This window comes from Ursus maritimus, unplaced genomic scaffold, assembly GCF_017311325.1.
Source record: "Ursus maritimus isolate PB19 unplaced genomic scaffold, ASM1731132v1 scaffold_33, whole genome shotgun sequence".
Classification (NCBI taxonomy): domain Eukaryota; kingdom Metazoa; phylum Chordata; class Mammalia; order Carnivora; family Ursidae; genus Ursus; species Ursus maritimus.
In genome coordinates this window covers 2,588,487-2,606,313 of record NW_024425897.1, presented here as the reverse complement: position 1 = coordinate 2,606,313, position 17,827 = coordinate 2,588,487, and the positions used below count along the sequence as shown (strand labels likewise).

Here is a 17,827-nt window from a genome sequence, read left to right as displayed (position 1 = left end):
AAAGAATTTAAAGAAGATACAAATAAATAGACATCCCATGTTCACAGACTGGAAGATTCAGGAAGATGTCAGTACTACCTAAGCAATCCACAGATTTAGTACAATCCCTATCAAAATGCCAAAAACCATTTTTGCCTAAATAGGAAACTCCATCCTAAAATTCATATAGCCAAAACATTCTTGGAGAAGAACAAAGTTGGAAATCTCACACTTCTGATTTTAAAACGTGCTACAAAGCTACAGTAATCAAGACAGTGTGGTTCTAGTGTAAAGACAGGTATATAAGGCAATGGAATAAAATAGAGAACCCAGAAATAAACCTCCATATATATATGGTCAAATTATTTTCCACAAGGGTATGGTTCAGTGGTTGGGGAAAAGAATAGTATTTTCAATAAATGGTGCTGGGAAAACTGGACGGCCACATGCAAAAGAACCTTCACTTAACAGTGTACAAAAATTAGTTCAACATGGGTCAAAGGCCTAAGTGTAAGAGCTAAAACTATAAAACTCATAGAAGAAAACATAGGAAAAAAGCATCATGACATTGGGCTTGGCAATGATTTCTTACATGTGGCACCCATAACACAGACAACAAAGGAAAAATATAGATACACTGAGCTACATCAAAATTTAAAACTGTGTTAAAACATTCGACAGAGTGAAAAGGCAGCCTATAGATTGGGAGAAAATATTTGCAAATCATATCTGATAAAGGGCTAATATTCAGACTATATTATAAAAACTCCTACAACTCAACAACAACAAAAAATCTGATTAAAAAATGGGCAAAGGAGGGACACCTGGGTGGCTCAGTAGGTTAAGTGTCTGCCTTCGGCTCGGTCATGATCCCAGGGTGCTGGGATCAAGTCCCACATCAGGCTCCTTGCTCGGTGTGGGGAGCCTCCTTCTCCCTCTGCCTCTTCCTCTCTGCCTGCTTGTACTCATGCACACAGGCTCTCTCTCTCTCTCTCTGACAAATAAATATATTTTTAAAAAATAAAATGAAAAGTGGACAAAGGGCTTGGCATTTCTCCAGAGAAGACCTACAAATGGCCAAAAAGCACGTGAAAATGTACTCACCATCACTAATCATTAGGAAAGTGCAAATCAAAACTACCATGAGAACCACCTCACACCCCTTAGGATGGCTGCTATCAAAACAAAACAAGTGCTACTGGGGATGCAGTGGGGATGTAGAGATGATGGTGGGGCGTGGAGAAGTTGAAATAGTTTTGCACAATTGGGAATGTGAAATGGTGCGTCACTGTGAAAAACAATATTGTGGTTCCTCAAAAAATTAAAAATAAAACTACCATAGGATCCAGTAATTCCCTTCTGCATATACACTCAAAAGAATTGAAAGCAGGGTCTATGACCTATGTCCTTAAAAATGGTTAAAATTTTATATGTGTTTTGTCACAATGAAAAATATGTACATACATACACATACATAGATGGTCTATTTTCTGCACATGAACAGAATGGTGTGAAAAGGAACAATTGAGCAAAAAGGAGCTCTTACCCATTGAAAAATTAGTCCAGAAAATCCAATATCTGATTATTTAAAGTTTTTGTTTTTAAGAATTTTTTTGAGAGGGAGAGCAGAAGGAGGGGCAGGGGGAGAGGCAGAGGGAGAGAGAATCCCAAGCAGACTCTGTGCTGAGTGCAGAGCCTGAGGCAGGGCTTGATCTCATGACCCTGAGATCACCACCCCAGCAGAAATCAAGAGTCTGATGCCCAACCGACTGAGCCACCCAGGTGCCCCCCCTTTTAAAGATTTTATTTATTTGAGAGAGCGCAAGAGTGTGCACGAGCAGGGGGGCAGGAGTGAGAGGGAGAAGCAGACTCCCCACTGAGCAGGGAGCCCAATTTGGGGCTCAACCCCAGGACCCTGAGATCATGACCTGAGTGGAAGGCAGACAGACGCTCAACTGACTGAGCTACCAGGTGGTTTTACCATAGTTTTATTTATAAGTAATCTCCAGACCCAGTGTGGAGCTCAGACTCACAACCCTGAGATCAAGAGCCACATGCTCAGGGAGCCTGGGTGGCTCAGTTCGCTCAGTGTATGACTTTGATTTTGGCTCAGGTCATGATCTCTGGGAGTCGTGATATCAAGCTCCGTGTTGGGCTCCATGCTGGGTGTGGAGCCTACTTAAGATTCTCTCTTCCTCTCCCCGTCCCTGCTTGTGTTCTCTCTCTAAAGAAGTTTTAAAAAGGAGCTGCATGCTCTACCAACTGAGCCACCCAGGTGGCCCACTAAGAATTCTTTTTTTTTTTTTTTTAAGATTTTATTTATTTGAGAGTGAGAGAGAAAGAGAGCCCGCACAAGCAGGGGGAGGAGCAGAAGGAAACGGACTATTGATTTTCCCTGAACAAGGTGGCTGACACTCCCCCCTTCATCTCCTCGCTTCCAGAGTCCTTGCTCCCTGTCAGCGCTGCTCCTGGCTGGGCATGGAGGGTGATTCCATTTCCTTTTTGCTGGTGAAACATTTTGTCTTTACCCCAGAGTTGAACATTGTCATCATCATCTTTTTGTTTTGATAACTTTATTGAGATAAAATTCACATACCATAGAATTTGCTTGTTAAAATACAGGTTTTGGTGGTGGTTAGAATATTTTCAGAACCATCCCCCCAACTGTAGAACATTTTTGTCACCCCAGAATAAAACCCTGTGCCCATCAGCAGGCACGCTCCCATTTTCTCTCAAGCTTTAGCCCCTGGCAACCACTTACCTACTTTCTGTCTGTGTGGATTTGTCTCCATATTTTATAGAAATGGAGTCATACAACGTGCAGTATTTCCTGTCTGGCTTCTCTCAATGGACATAATATTTTCAAGGTCCATCCATGTAGTTTTCTTTTTGTTTTACCTTTTAAAAAAACCTATATGTGTACTTTTTTTTTTTAAAGATTTTATTTATTTATTTGACAGAGAGAGACACAGCCAGCGAGAGAGGGAACGCAAGCAGGGGGAGTGGGAGAGGAAGAAGCAGGCTCCCAGCAGAGCAGGGAGCCCGATGTGGGGCTCGATCCCAGGACTCTGGGATCACGCCCTGGGCCGAAGGCAGACACTTAACGACTGAGCCACCCAGGCACCCCATATATATGTACTTTAAAGAAAATGTTTTATGTGTCTTATGTTAGGCTTTCAGTTTTTAACACCTTTATTGAGATACAATTTATGTACCATAAAATTCATCACTTTTAAAAGCACACAAGTCTATGATTTCGTGAAGTGTATAGAGTTCTGCAACTTCAGAACATTCCTGTTGCCCCCCAAAGATCCCCATGTCCATTTGTAGTCACTCCTTGATCCCTCCCCCAGTCCCAGGCAACCACTAATCTATTTCCTGTGTCTTACCGGCTTGCTTTTCTGGACATCTCCTATAAAGTGAATCCTACTATATGCCTTCTTTGGTGTCTGGCTCCTTCCACTTGGCGTCATGTCATGTCTTTGAGGTTCATCCATTTGCAGCCTGTGTCAGTGGTTTGTTCCTTTCCATGCCGAATTTTCCGTTCTATGGGGAATGCCACATTTCGCTTACCCTTTACTTTGATGAGCACTTGAGTTACTTCCACTTGGGGAATAAAGCTGCTGTGAACATTGTGTGTTTTCAGGGGGACATATGCTTTTATTTATCTTGGACAAATACATAGGGTTGGGCTTTCTGAGTCCTGTTGTAAATTTATGTTTCACTTTTTAAGAAATGGTCAAATTGTTTGCCAAAGTGGCTGTAGATGTACATTAAAAGAAAAAAAATGAAAGAAATAAAGTCCTTAGTAGGAGGGATCTCTTTCCTGATTTCCCCTCAGCTGTAGATCTATCACTTTATTCTGCCAGAGTGATTTTAGAATCTCTTCTCCCAGAGCCCCGTCTGGCTTAGTGCTGCCGGGGCCTGCTGCCCACCTTCCTGCCTGTCCTCTTGGGTTTTCCATCAGCATGGTCTGTCTTGTGTCTGTCTGCGCTTGTCTGCCTCTCTCTTTCTCTCTCTCTCTGTTATGTTAGAGCCTTTGTTTTTTGGTTTCCTGTTTTGGTTTATTCCCTCATTTAAGTAATGTACTGTCTTCTTTAATAACTTCTGCAGAAAAGGAACAGACAAAAGTTTTTGGTTGCTTGCTTGCTTGCCTGAAAATGCCTTTATTTGACCCTCACACATGATAGATTTAGCTGGATTTAGAATTACTAGCTAAAAATAACTTTGCCTTACAATTTTGAAGATCTTACTCCATTTTTATGAGCTTTCACCATTGCTGATACCATAATGCTGGTTCTTTGAATGAAACCTGTTTTTGTTTTTCTGGAAATTTTGAGTATCTTTTGATACATTGTGCTGGCCACTCAGATCTTTTCATCTTAGGAACTCATGCCTTTTGGTTTANNNGGAAAGAAAACACTAGATTTTTTTCTCTTCCATTTATCTAGTCTCTTTCTAGAACTGCTACTGGAAATTGGAGCTCTTGGACTGATCTTCAGTTTTTTCAGTCTCCAGTTCACCTCTTTGTCTTTTTATTTTACTTTAAGGAAGTTTCTACTTGCACCACATCTTTTAACAGGTTTTCGTTTTTGCTATCATGTTGCATTTCTAGTGGAGATTTTTCTCTGGTGGGGGGTTACTGGTATCTGTATTATGTTCCTTTTTAATAGCATCCCATTCTTGTTTTATGGATACAATATTGTCTCTCACTTTGAGTATGTTAATGGCACGTTTTTGTTGAACTGTTCCATATGCGTTCTTTCTATATTATTTTTTCTGTAGTTTGGTGTCTTTCATTTGCAGGCTCGCCGCAGAGGTTGGTGGCCTTGCCTGCCTGCTGTGCGTGGCCGGGGGTGGGGGGGGGAATGGAAGCTCTGTGGGCTTCCTGGACAGTGAACCGGCTGGACTGTTTCACTGGGGTCTCCTCTCCTTGGGGACCTTTTTCTTGGACTGGCCAGATTTTTCCATAGAGAAATGTTCCAGTCTGCCCAGAGGCTGGGGTTATGGGAGCTTAATGGAGGAAGAAGGGCTGGGACTCTGTCCTCCCCAGCTAAGTACAGAACCCTGACTTTCAGTTGACCTGGTGTCCCCCAGCCGAGAGACACCTGTTTGACCCTCTCATCAATAAATCACCCATCTGCTGGGGCGAAGGAGAGACAGGGTTGCCTGACCAAACCAAGTACAGGGGATGAGATCTGGGTTTGTCAACTGCCCTCTCCCCCTGACTTTTAATATGAGAATTTCAGGTCTGTAGAGAAGGTACATGAGTAGTTCGGTGAATGCTTATATTGCCTTTACCTGCATTCACCAACCCATAGCAGTTTGCTAGAGTTGCATTCTTTACATGTTTTTTTCTGAACCCTTTGGGAGTGTTAGTGATACCATGGCATTTTAGCCCTAAATACTTCATCTGTCTTCTTTTTTCTTAAGATTTTATTTATTTGACAGAAAGATAGCATGCACACAAGTAGGGGGAGCAGAGGGAGAGGAAGAAGCAGTCTCGTTACTGTGCGGGCAGCCCGATGCGGGGCTTGATCCCAGGACCCTGGAATCATGACCTGAGCAGAAGGCAGATGCTTCTGACTGAGCCACCCAGGCACCCCTACTTCATCTGCCTTCTAAGAAGAAAAATAATCCCATAACCACAGTACACTTTTCGTGTGCAGGAAACTTACTATAGTACTATTACCTTATGTACAGTTCATTTTGAAGTTTTTCATTTGTCCCCAGAAATATCTTTCACAGTTTTTTATTTTTAAATTCAGGATTTGTTCAAAGTTTACATATTATATTTTCTTGCCATCTAGCTTTGTCCCCATCCTTTAAAAAATATGATTGATTTTACATGGCATTGACCTATTTGAAGAGTCCAAGCCAGTTTTTTAGAATGTCCTTCAATATGAACTTGTCTGTTTCCTCATGAGTAGATGCAGGTGAGACCTTTTTTTTTTTAGCAGGTCATTGGGGGCACATGAGGTCTGTTTGTCCCATTATTGGTGATGTTAAGTTTGATCACTTGGTTAAGGTAATGTCTGCCATATTTCACTACAGCACATGTTTCTCCCCTCCTTTGTAATGAAAAGTAACCTGTGAATAAGTAATGAGTAATCTGTGGAGTGGTATTCTGGGTATCCTCCAACAACCTTATACCCCGTGGTTTTAGTTTATATTGATGGTTCTTGTCTGAATCAGCTACAATAATGGTGGTTAGAAAATGGTGATTTTGTAAATCTACCATATGCACTTCACCTAATAAATTATATTATTTTATAAAGATCTTTCCTGTTTCCTGGCACTGCAAAATGTTCCCGGTTCATCTTACAGTTTTCCTGCCCCAGACCCGGAATCAACCATTTCTCTAAAGAGCCCTGTTCCTTTCAGTGAGGAATGAGTGGTAGCTGTGCTCATAAGATCATAAGATCTGAGTGGTAGCTGTGCTCATAGTTCCTTGGACATCATAGCTTCTAGGCACTTCTTTCAGTGGACAGAGCTAGGAAATGTTTTTAAAAATAATAAGCTCATATTTATTGCTACCTCCGATTCTAATCTATACCAGAGTTCTTCCTCTCCTCCTCCCATCTCATATTTTTATCTTCTTTTTCCCATAGTAAGAACCGTGGTTCCCAACACCCTGTATATACATATCCATTTGGACGGTCGGAAAATACTTGTAGTTTTGGAATTATTACTCCTATACAACTACGAAGAACACACCTACCAAGTAAATTCCAGGATCTCTTTGTAGTTTGTTATGTTATTGGGCTGTTTCCCACTGATGGGGTATAGTCAGTTCTCAAGTCAGAGTCACTAGCATTCATTCCTTTTTTTCTTTGGGGTGATTCTGTTAACATTCCATCCTGTTTGTATTCAGTTTTAGGACGTTGCCTTCTCATCTTGTTGATTTATTTTTAATGTCTTTGTGTTGAGATGTAATTCATGTGCCATAAAGTTCACCCCTTTAAAATACAGTTTCACAGTTTTTAGTATATTCACAAGGTTGTGTAACTTGATTTTTTTTTTTTAGGATATGTAAAATGTAAACAAGATTCAGAAGTCACAACTATATAAAAACGTATATTTAAAAGTTCTCAACAGGGGCACCTGGCTGGCTCAGTTGGTAAAGCATGCGACTCTTGATGTTGGGGTCATGAGTTCAAGCCCCACATTGGGCATAGAGCCTACAAAAAAAAAAAAAAAGTTCTCTTTTTCCCTTTGCTTTGCCCTGTTCCTACTCACATCCTATAGGTAAGTAAAGTGATTAGTTTCTGGTTTATCTTTCTTGAGTTTATTCTTGTTTTGTTGCGTTCTAAGGATTTTATTAATTTATTTGTCGGAGAGAGAGAGAGACACCACAAGCAGAGGGAGAAGCAGCCTCCCCGCTGAGCAAGGAGCCCAATTCGGGACTCGATCCAAAATCAAGAGTCGGACGCTTAATTGACTTAAGCCGTCGAGGCACCCATTTTTCGCTTTTTTAATTTAACAAAATACTCATAAAGTCACTTTATTAATTATAAAGATCTTTTTCATTCGTTTTTACAACTATATCGCACTCCATCTTAGGAACATACCATACTTTATTTAACTAGTCTTCCTATGTATGAGCCTTCAGGTTGTTCTCATTAGTTTGCTATTAAATATAATGCCCACAATAAATAACTTTATACATGTTTCCCCCCTTCAAATTGTTGAAGATGTATCTTCACTGTAAATTCTTAAATACAGGATTGCTGAGTCAAAGCATCCATGTATATGTAGTTTTGCTAAATATTGCTAGATTCCTTTTTGTTCTTTTTTTAAAAAAATTAATGCAAGTATAGTTGACATGATATAGGTGCCTTACTTTTCTACTTGCCCCCCTGTTGACCTAGGATTTAGCTTTCTGGGGTCAAATTACTGAGTGGTTTGCTTCTAAAATAAGACAGTCTTGAGACTGACAAATGCTAATAAACTGGATAGGAAACTGGGACAACAGGCATAAACCGAGATCATTCCCAGGCAAATTACAATGTATGGTTGCCTTCTTTAAGCTAATTATTACTTCTGTTTTCCAGTTTTTACAACTTTGCCGTCTTCTTTCCTGTTCTGTTTGTCCTTGTACCTTTTTAAAAATTCCATTACTATTGTTTTAATGAGTTTCAGGGGAGACTAGAGGTGGATGAATATGTTCATTCAATTGGATATCTCTAACTAGAAGCTTCAAAAATGTTATTATCCTGGGATTTTTACATCCAGAGGAACCTATCATGTGTGAGAATGGAATAAAGACATTTTTCTAGATATGGACAGATTCAGAAAAGTGCCCTGCCCTTTCTTAGGAGGATGTGTCTTGTAAAAGGAGGGGGTAAAGCAGAAAAGAAGGTAGCCTGGGGTCCAGGAAAGAGGGTCCAGTACAGGAGGACAGCAAATGGACCCCAGGATTACAGCCATGCCCCAGCCCAGAAAGCAGCCTATTTAGCCTGGTGCCAGAAGGTAGGGAGTAGAGGAGGGGCTTCCCAAGGAGGAGTGGAGCCAGGAGATTCTGATGTGCTGTTTCGAGTGCCTAACATTTTTATTGCTAGCTGTTGTTATTTGCTATAGCAACTGGAAAGAATAGCAGTAGACATACCATAGGCTAAGCAAATTTAAAAATTAATGCACACATTAACTCCAGGAAAAAAAGAAGGTTGTAAAGAGTTGAAATACCTAGTATGCTTTCTGGCTTACAAGTGAGGAACGTTTGTACATTAAGTGTACATTATTACATTATTCTACTAACTTTAATTATGAAATTGATTCTACTCTGTTGGAAAGGTGGGTAAGAGTGTATATGAGCTAAATCTGTACCTGTCCTAACATTAAGTCAATGGACAACATTCAAAATTGATAAAACTGGAAGTAGCTGCCTAAACATATTATTTAGAAATATGGACAACATATCAGAAGAAATGAGTAAAAAAGATGTTTTTAGGAAATGGGATTAGGAGCAGGGGGCTGGGAGAGGAGAGACGGGTTTCTATTTCATCCTGTGATATACATACATAAGAATTAAGAATTAATACATACATACCTTGGGTGAGGATTCCTACCAGGTCATTCTGCTGCTTCTGCCATATCTCTCCTGGCAGTTGAGACCCAAGGCCACATCTTGAGTGTGTCATAGGACTATCCGATGGCTTCAGCTTCTGTCACTGGCCCTAGTGGAAGGTAAGTCATTGCCTCTGTGAGCTTGTGCCTGAGACATTTGTGGACCCTTGTAACAGGAGGGAAGCAGATTTTGAACTTGTAACTGACAGGGCTGTATTTTTGCAATTATTCTCTGTGTTGAGTTATATATTGTCCACATGGGTATAAAATGGGAAAGCGGGGGCGCCTGGGTGGCACAGCGGTTGAGCGTCTGCCTTCGGCTCAGGGCGTGATCCCGGCATTCTGGGATCGAGCCCCACATCAGGCTCCTTTGCTGTGAGCCTGCTTCTTCCTCTCCCACTCCCCCTGCTTGTTTCCCTCTCTCACTGGCTGTCTCTATCTCTGTCGAATAAATAAAATCAAATCTTTAAAAAAAAAATAAAATAAAATGGGAAAGCAAAAGTGCTCATTTGTTATTTCAGAAGCATAGGTCTCGAAACCTTGATAGAATGGAGACAAGGATGGCAGTCTGGGGCTTACCTGAACTAGTAAAACTTTGGCCTCAGGGAGATTCTTAATAAGCTCCATGACCCTGGCCCTAGCTGGGAGGGACAAGAATCAATGTAAAGTATGTACAGCGTAATGGAAATACCACTCAAAATTTTATATTTTCAGTCTCTCCGATGTTAGAAATCCTCTTTCGGTAAGCAAGTGTTACCTGCACCTGATTTTTGACCACGATTTAAGCCTGTTTCGGTATGAAGAAGGGAAGTGACATGCATTCTGACCACTTGGAGCGCTAGAGAAGCTGCAGTGTCTTACCCTTTATTTGGAGAGGTTACAAGCTCATCTGGACCCTAATGCCATATTTGGACAAGTTACACAATCCTAGAAACACAAATTAGAATCACTCACATTTTGTACTTTACTTGCAAATAAAAAGTGTTGGGAAGCAAGCATGCCGCTGCCTGTCCTGACTCAGTTTCCTTGTTGGACTCAAGGCTCTCCTGTGCCTCGCGCCACCCCTCCCCCCCAGCTCTCCCTGTGAGGCCTGTGGTGGGAAAGCAGAAAACCCGGCATGCTGGGTGCCCCTAGTGGAGCAAGAGGCCGCTGCCCTGAGCACTACACCACCCGCACCCCCAGCACGCAGCTTGGGACGATGGGCGGAGACAGGCCTCTGGTGGCCATGCTGTGAGGTGGGAGGAGGCTCAGGTCCACTGGACCTGGAGGAAGTGGAAGGCTCACATCTCCTATTCTCCACTTCTGTGAAGCAAGCCTCATAACACTTCTGAGTCTGCTTTCCCATCTGTAAGACATTTCCCTTTACCTCAGTTTTTTTAGTACCAAGTCAACCATGTTGGCTCCTCCTTGCTTCATGTCTCCTTCCATGCACTCCATCCGTCTTTGGTAGCCAGAGCTATTCTGAAGTCTTGGCGAGGACACCTGAAGAGAGCAGAACACAGACAGCAGCCTGTGGTGCAGGGAGCACCCCTTCCAAGACGGCAGGCCGGGCTGGGGGCTGGGGTGCACACTCAGACTCTTCCCAGTCATAGGGTGTAAGTGTGCCCACTGCCAGTTGCTGGGTGGAAGAGAAGGCAGGCCGAGGGCATGACTTCTCACTAAGGGAGGATAGGACAGTCTGCTCTTTTGCTCACTGCTCTATTCCCATGCCCAGGAGAGTGGCTGGCACACTGAGATTGAACAAGAGAGGGAGGGAGAGGGAAAGTTGCTTTGGGGTGTCTGCATCCTGAAACCGGTTCTTGGGGCTGGCTGCACAGTATCAGCTCACACCCACCAGCTGGCCCTAAGGGGAAGCACTGTCTGTGCGTTGCGAAGGAAATTCTCTGTTGTCAGAGGTGCTCCTAAGGGGTCTGTAAGGGTGCTCCTCCAATGAAGTCGTCTCTTCCCCATTTGCACCCATTTCCTGCTTCTCCTAGCCCCCAGGACACTCGGAAGTCCCTGGTCTGTGCCGGTGGGTTCCCGTGGTGGCTCTGAACAAATGAGCGAGGAGGGCATGGGTGTGGGCATTTGGCTGTGAAGAGAAATAATGGGAAAGAGAAGGGCTCGGAATTGCCACCTGAGCCACCAGAGAAGCCTGCTCAGTGCAGAATGGCTTCCCCCATCACCACTTGGCTTTCTGGTGATTTCCCTGAGTGTTCCGCCTATTGCCCCACACCCCCTCCACAGTCAGCCAGCATCCCGGCCCCGGCAGCACACTCTGTTACCTTGTCTCTCTCTCCCCGCCCTGTGCCCCAGATTTATCTGTCTCTGCGAACAGTTTGGCCTGTCCTCTACCAGGTGCTGCTGTGCTTGGGTCTGGGGCAGAGGCCAAGACACAAAGTGGAATCACAGGTCTTGCTTGTCGGAGCAGACAGAAGGACACATGAAATTCAGGGAATTCATGTGCTCACCACACCTAAACTTGTCCCCGAGCTTGTCCCAAATGTGTCTGCCTTTAGCCTTTGCCCAAGCTGTGCCCTCTGCTGGGAAGCCCTCCTTGTCTGTAGTCTGCCATCCCTCAGAAGCCCAGTGTGGGTCTCCCCACTCCTCTCCCTGCCTCCCTGGGAGTGGGTGGGGGGGACCCATTGGCGTACCGCCCTGTGTCAGAGCTGCCAGTCTCCTGCTGGGAGTGGCAGTGCTCAGGATGTGTGGATGGGGCACTCTGGTCCCGGAGAACTGATGTTGCCCCGAAGAGAGCGGCTGCAGCACACATGTGGCTGCAGTGAGGGCATTGAGTTGGCGGTGAGGTCACACCAAAGGCCTTGAACATGCTTCTCCTTTAAGGTCTTGCCTTGAGTTGAGCTTCTCTCAGACACTGATAGCACATTTTATATTTTAGAGTGGTTTGTAATCGGATGGCCCCTGAGCCCCATCACATGCCTGGGTAGGGGCCCTGGAAATATTGTACTGAATAATGGGGAAGGAACCAGAGCTGCAAGGGCTTGTGACTTGCCCAGGGTCTCAGAAGGAAACGAGGAGGAGCACACACAGAGATTTTTGCACAGGTTGTTCTGTGCAGCCCTTTGTAGGGTAATGACAAAATGCAAATGACCTAAACTTCGAACTGTAGGGGATTGTGATAACTAAATCCATTCACAGAATTCTGTGCAGCCATTAAAAGTAATGTTCTTAAGTGCATTTAAGAATATGGAAAGCTGGGGCGCCTGGGTGGCTCACCTGTTAACCGTATGCCTTTGGCTCGGGTCATGATCCAGGGTCCTGGGATCGAGCCCCGCATCGGGCTCCCTGCTTGGTGGAAAGCCTGCTTCTCCCTCTCACACTCCCCTTGCTTGTGTTCCCTCTCTGGCTGTCTCTCTCTGTCAAATAAATAAATAAAATCTTTAAAAAAAAAGGTATGGAAAGCTGTTTATATTCAAGCTTACAAAGCAAATCATAAAATAGAGTGATGTAATCCCAATATTTTTAGGAATTTATACAGAAAAAAAGACTGGAAGGGCGGCAGACCCTAGCATAGTAGTGGTTTATGTTTTGGCTTTTCGGACTTAACGTGTTTCTCGGTTATTTCACATGGATGATTTGTTATTTTACAATGAGGAAAAATACAGATTATTTATGAAATAAAAACACTGTCAGATTCTACGATGCGAGAAGGATCAGATAGCTGGTGAAGCTTCAGTCAGGTGGAGCGCTGTGGAGCCAGGCCTCCCACAAACCCACCTGCCACATCCTGCCCACGTGCCCCACATCCTCTGCCTCAGACCTGCCGGAGATGGCCATGGGGAAGCAGAGCCGGCCTCTTTCTGCGTGCAGGCGTGCAGACCAAGGTCACCGCTGTCTGTCCTGACCTTGCACCAAGTGTCCTCACCGTGCACCGAGATGCCCCCATGCGGGCAGTGGAGGGAGGAGGGTGGCCTGGATGGGACGTTGCCTCTGGCGGTCTCCTGTTCTGTGCCTCGGGTACCTTACATCACGTCTCCGCCTCACCCCTCACCTTCGAGAGGGAGGAGAGTGGTGCTGTCCGAGTTGGAGAACCCCACAGGGAGACTGTGGAGCCACCAACCTGGAATTGCTCAGTAGAAGTCTTCCGCATCTTCAGCTTCCTGTTCACACTTCTGACTGTGCTTGATGCTGGCTGCACAACGGGGCCTGGGCCAGGCACCCGGGAGCCAGGCAGGAACGTCGGAAGGCTCTGGCCTTGAGGCAGTGAGAGGAATCCGCAGGCAGGTGCACAGACAGCAACTCAGGCCCAGTGCAAGTGGTGCAGAGGAGGGTGTCACACAGTGGTTCCCCCTTCACGCTCATGGGAGGCTCCCAGGCAGTTGGGGTGCAAGGGGCCGCCTGGCCTCTGGAGAGACTTCTCCCTGCCAGGGAACCAGAGCTGCGGAGGGATTTTCCGCAGGAATGACTAGCCCTGTGCTGTGCTAGCAACCCATTAAAAAATGCAGTGAAGGAGAGACCTTATTTCGTAATAGTAATAACAAAATGGAGAGTAATTTCAGTAAGGAGCACATGTGACCCATTGGGCCTGAGCAGCAAGGTTTCCTGGACTGTAAGGAACACCTGAGTACAATATGTGCTGCTTTCCCCTCGACCTGGTTTTCCCAGCCCTGAGTAGGCTGACTACGCTGTGCTTTAATTTGGCACTGGCCACGGAGAGCCCCTGGCGGCGTGTGCCTCACTGCTGCGTGAGCGGTGCTGACAGCCCGTTTCTCTTCTTGCTTTCAGAAGTGACTGGGGAGTCGCGTCCTTACCATGGGAAGGAGGCTGTGGATCCGCGGCCGGGGCGGGCCCGAGGCAGCGACCCCAAGCACTTCCACGCGGTGAATGTGGCGCAGCCCGTGCGCTTTAGCAGTAAGTTGCAGACCTGCCCTATCCAGGACCTACGCCTTGTTGCCCTGTGTGGCCCCTGACTATCAGGGCCACTCAGCTGGACGGGGGGTGTGCCTCCTAAAAAGGCCCTTCAGGGCTGTCGGGGGCTATCTACCTCCTCTGATGACGAAGCTGCACGGTGACCCATCCAAGGTCACCCAAGTCCCTGAGTGGTGAAGCCATGATGTGAACCCAGGCTGTGGAACCAGGCTGCTTGTTTCCACAAGTCAGCTGCTTTTTGGGGTTGGACTGTACCGGCCCTTTGGTAGATGGAGAAATAGGCTCCCGGAGATTAGGTCCAGCTGACGGGGAGGGAAGGCTCTACCTCTGTTGTTAAGCTGTTTATGAAGAGACTAGTTCTTTAATGAACTCCCTATGACACAAAGATTTTAAAGGAGCATTACAAGATTAAAGAAGGTTGAAGACAGAAAAGCCACACTGAAACCTCCCCCATCCTAAACAGACAGGCATAATGACAAATGTAGGTACAATATGCCAGGACAGGAGGAACTGACATGTGACGTGTCTGCTGCAGGGCCTAGGAGGCCATTGGCTGTGTTAGTACCCCCCCACCCCCACAGACCTCAGCACTTGGGGGCATCTCAGAGCTTAGACCCCATGCGGCACCTGGGTTGTCTGACCGGGACTGAATGAGCTGGGGAGCTGGCGCCAGCCATTCCCTATGGCCTGCTGCTGTGCTCGGCCTGGATCCGTAATAGCTGTGAACTGCAAGGATTCTCGTGGTTGAAGGGGCCCTGGGCAAGCTTGGCCAGTGAAGAAACTGAGGCTCCGAGAGGTCAGCCCACCCAAGGTCATGCAGCCAATGGGAACTCAGCCTTGTGGCGTCCCAACTCACACTCGTCCTTTTCATTGCTTATCTGTTTTTTTGGAACAGGTAATACTTCTACCGAGGTAATAATTCCACAAATTTCAAATGATTAAAAAAAATGAGCCAATAAAAAGTAATGTTCCCTCCTTCCATTGCTCGCCATCACCGGCTGCCATCCCTGGTTTCCTCTGGACCCATCCCAAGGTGGTGGGTGAGGAGCCCGGGGTGGAAGCCTGCCCTGCTGCTTGCCCGCTGAGGGACTTGGCCTCTGCACACCTCGGTGTGTCCACCTCTGCCTGGAGACAAGGCGGAAGCCACCTGGAGGGGGCGTGGTGGGTGGAACACATCACATGTGGGGGGCTTAGGAACCATAGTAAAGCCTCCCCTGGTGAACCCCCTGCCCCTCAAGCCTGCTCCATACACTCGGCAGGCATGTGCAGCGTACCCCGAGCGCTTTCCAAGCAGGGATGATCTCAGGGCTGGCTCCCGGTCCACAGTGAAGAGCCTTCCTGCGTGCTCATCAGTGTGTGAGCGGGTCCTCCCCAGTGGGCAGGTGGCGCTGTCCCCCTGTCTGCATTGCTGCCCTGCTGTGGCAGGCCTCCTTGGCTCCAGGCCAGAGCTCCCAGTTTCTTCTCTTGTAATCTCTGTACCTTTATTAATAAATTACACACACAGCTTCTAAATAATAAAAACATGAGCATCCATCTTTCAGAAGCTTTACTAGTTCCACAGGGTGTAGATGCATTAAAAAGTGGGCTTTTGTTAGCAACTGGCTTTGTTAAAAATTATTATTCATTACTGTGTGCTTAGGAGGTGGGTTCCCCAGCATTCGAAGATCCAGTGGAACAGGTCATAGATCTCACGGAAGGCTGGCCGTACAGTACAGCAGGAGTCTTCCTGGCCTGGGGGGTGGGTCCCCCTGGTGAGGAGACATCCGAGCTGGCCCGCCTCAGGGAGATGCAGGCTCCCACTGGCTACTCCCTGGGCCTCGCTTTCTCGTCTGTGGGAGGCAGGGGCTGGTCCCTTTATCCTAGCGGCACTTCCAGCTCTCATCCCCTGAATTTCTGTTTTAGGGGAGTGCTGGCCCGTACCCATGTGAGGAGAAAAGGACGGCCAAGGGGTGGGCTCGGGAAGCAGTGGGCTTGCTGGCGAAGTGGCCAGAGAGCCAGGTGTTGGGGCAGTGAAGGCAGTGTGGGCAGGGAGCCTTTGTGCTCACTCCCGCCAGGCTTGCAGTGAGCAGGCACGGGGAGTTCTGCCACCTTGTCAACCAGATTTTATCTGAGAATGAAATCCACTTTACTGAAATGTGTTCAGCAGCCAGTCTTTAATGCCAAGTAAATCAAAGGCCTTACAGAAATTAGATGAGTCCCTGAATGTGCTTGTGCCTTGGGCTGCATCTGTGTCTTAGAGAAATTTGCATTTCACAGCATGTGTGGTCTTACAAGCAGAGCTTGCTTCTTGAGCCTCAGTTTCCCTGTTTTTCTGGGGTGATTTCTGACCTCAGATGCAGCATGTCTAATTGCATTTTGGAGTGAGGATCCTAATTTAGGGGACAACTCCCCTCCCGCCCTTCATGTTTCCTAGGGAAGTGCCCGACGGGATGGCACCACTATGAAGGCACGGCCAGCTGCTACCGGGTCTACCTGAGCGGAGAGAACTATTGGGACGCCGCACAGACCTGTCAGCGCGTGAATGGCTCCCTCGCCACCTTCTCCACTGACCAGGAGCTGCGCTTCGTCCTGGCCCAGGAATGGGACCAGCCGGAGCGGAGCTTTGCTTGGCAGGACCAGCACAAGTGAGTCCTGAGGGGGGGACCCAGGGCCTGAGGTCAGGCTGTCGCCCAGCAAGCAGGATGCCCACTGAGGACATGGCCTCTGGCCGCCCATGACACTCCTCAGGCTTAGCCAGCCGGCATTTGGGGGAAGGACAGCCCCATCCACTGGAAACAAATAGAGATCTGGGATTTAGAGCAGGCATCAGGATGATGTTGGGAGCTCTTGGGGGGCAGGGATGAGCTGCCACATTGTGTCACCTCGGGCCAGTCCCCTTCGTTGGCTCCCATCTGGGTTCAGCTGCAGCTGTGTTGTGAGGGGCTGTTTAATAGAGGGCCTGGCAGGAGGGCCATACAAGTGGACAGGGGTTCCTTCCGAGAAAGAGGGTTCTGTCAGGCCCTGTGCTCAGTGCTTTCCATCGGCACCTTGTTCAGTCTTCCCAGAAACCACAGGAGGCCGGTGGGTGAGAAGACAGGCCCAGGGTGGGTGAACACAGAACTGCAGGCACACATTAGCTGGGGTATGCCCAGGTTCCGACCCAGGCAGTCTGGCTCCAGAGCCTGCCTCTTGAACCCAAGGCTCTGTGACATTGTAGAGAAAATGTGGAAATTGCAGCCAACTGCCAGCATCTCTAAGCCCAAAATTTCGAGGGTCTTGTTGGGGGGCATGTGTGTGCTGAGGACTGTGGTAGTCCTCCTCTGGAGGTGGTGTCCTGCTGCCTCTTCTACGCTGCCAGGGGGTGGGGGAGTGGATTGTAGGGGTTGCCGGACGGCCAGCGCTCCCTCTCGGGGATGCCACGCTGCCCTAGGAGCACAATGACAGTGGCAGGTGGAGAGCGAGCCTTCGTTTCAAGACCCTAGCTGGCTTCAGGCTCCACCGTTATGCCCTGTGATGTTGGCAAATCACAATCACCTTGCTGTTTTTCCTTCTACAGCTACAAAGTGAGAAAAATAACTTCTAGATCACAGGGTGATTGTGAGTCCATGGAGAAGGGGGGGGCTCAGCCCCCTGGGTGGGGAAGCACGCCGTCTTGCCAAGGTGGGCGTGTGCGTGGCAGTAGGCTGAAGGGACGAGAGTGGCATCGAGCCAGAGCTCCCACAGTGGCACTGGGCCTGCTGATGGGCATCTCCAGGACTGCGGCTGGAAGGCTGGGGCGAGAGGCACACGCTCAGCAGGTGGTTGTGGCAGTCGGCCAGGTCCATGGGCATGGCCCCCTCAGTGCTGTGACGCGTGTGCTCAGGGGCACACTGCAGGTCTGGGGCGAGCTGGCTCTAAGCGGAGACCGAGCAGGAGACCGTGAGCATGGTTTTAC

General features: G+C 47.3%; 1 protein-coding gene across 1 annotated transcript in view; it reads left to right on the top strand.

Annotated features, from left to right (window-relative positions):
* DGCR2 (DiGeorge syndrome critical region gene 2) overlaps positions 1–17,827 on the top strand; it is an 89,515-nt gene that overhangs the window by 38,664 nt on the left and 33,024 nt on the right. Inside the window, exons 3-4 of the mRNA XM_040619570.1 lie at positions 13,771–13,896; positions 16,328–16,538. Coding sequence (XP_040475504.1) covers positions 13,771–13,896; positions 16,328–16,538 — 337 coding nt within the window. The remainder of the gene's footprint in view (positions 1–13,770; positions 13,897–16,327; positions 16,539–17,827) is intronic.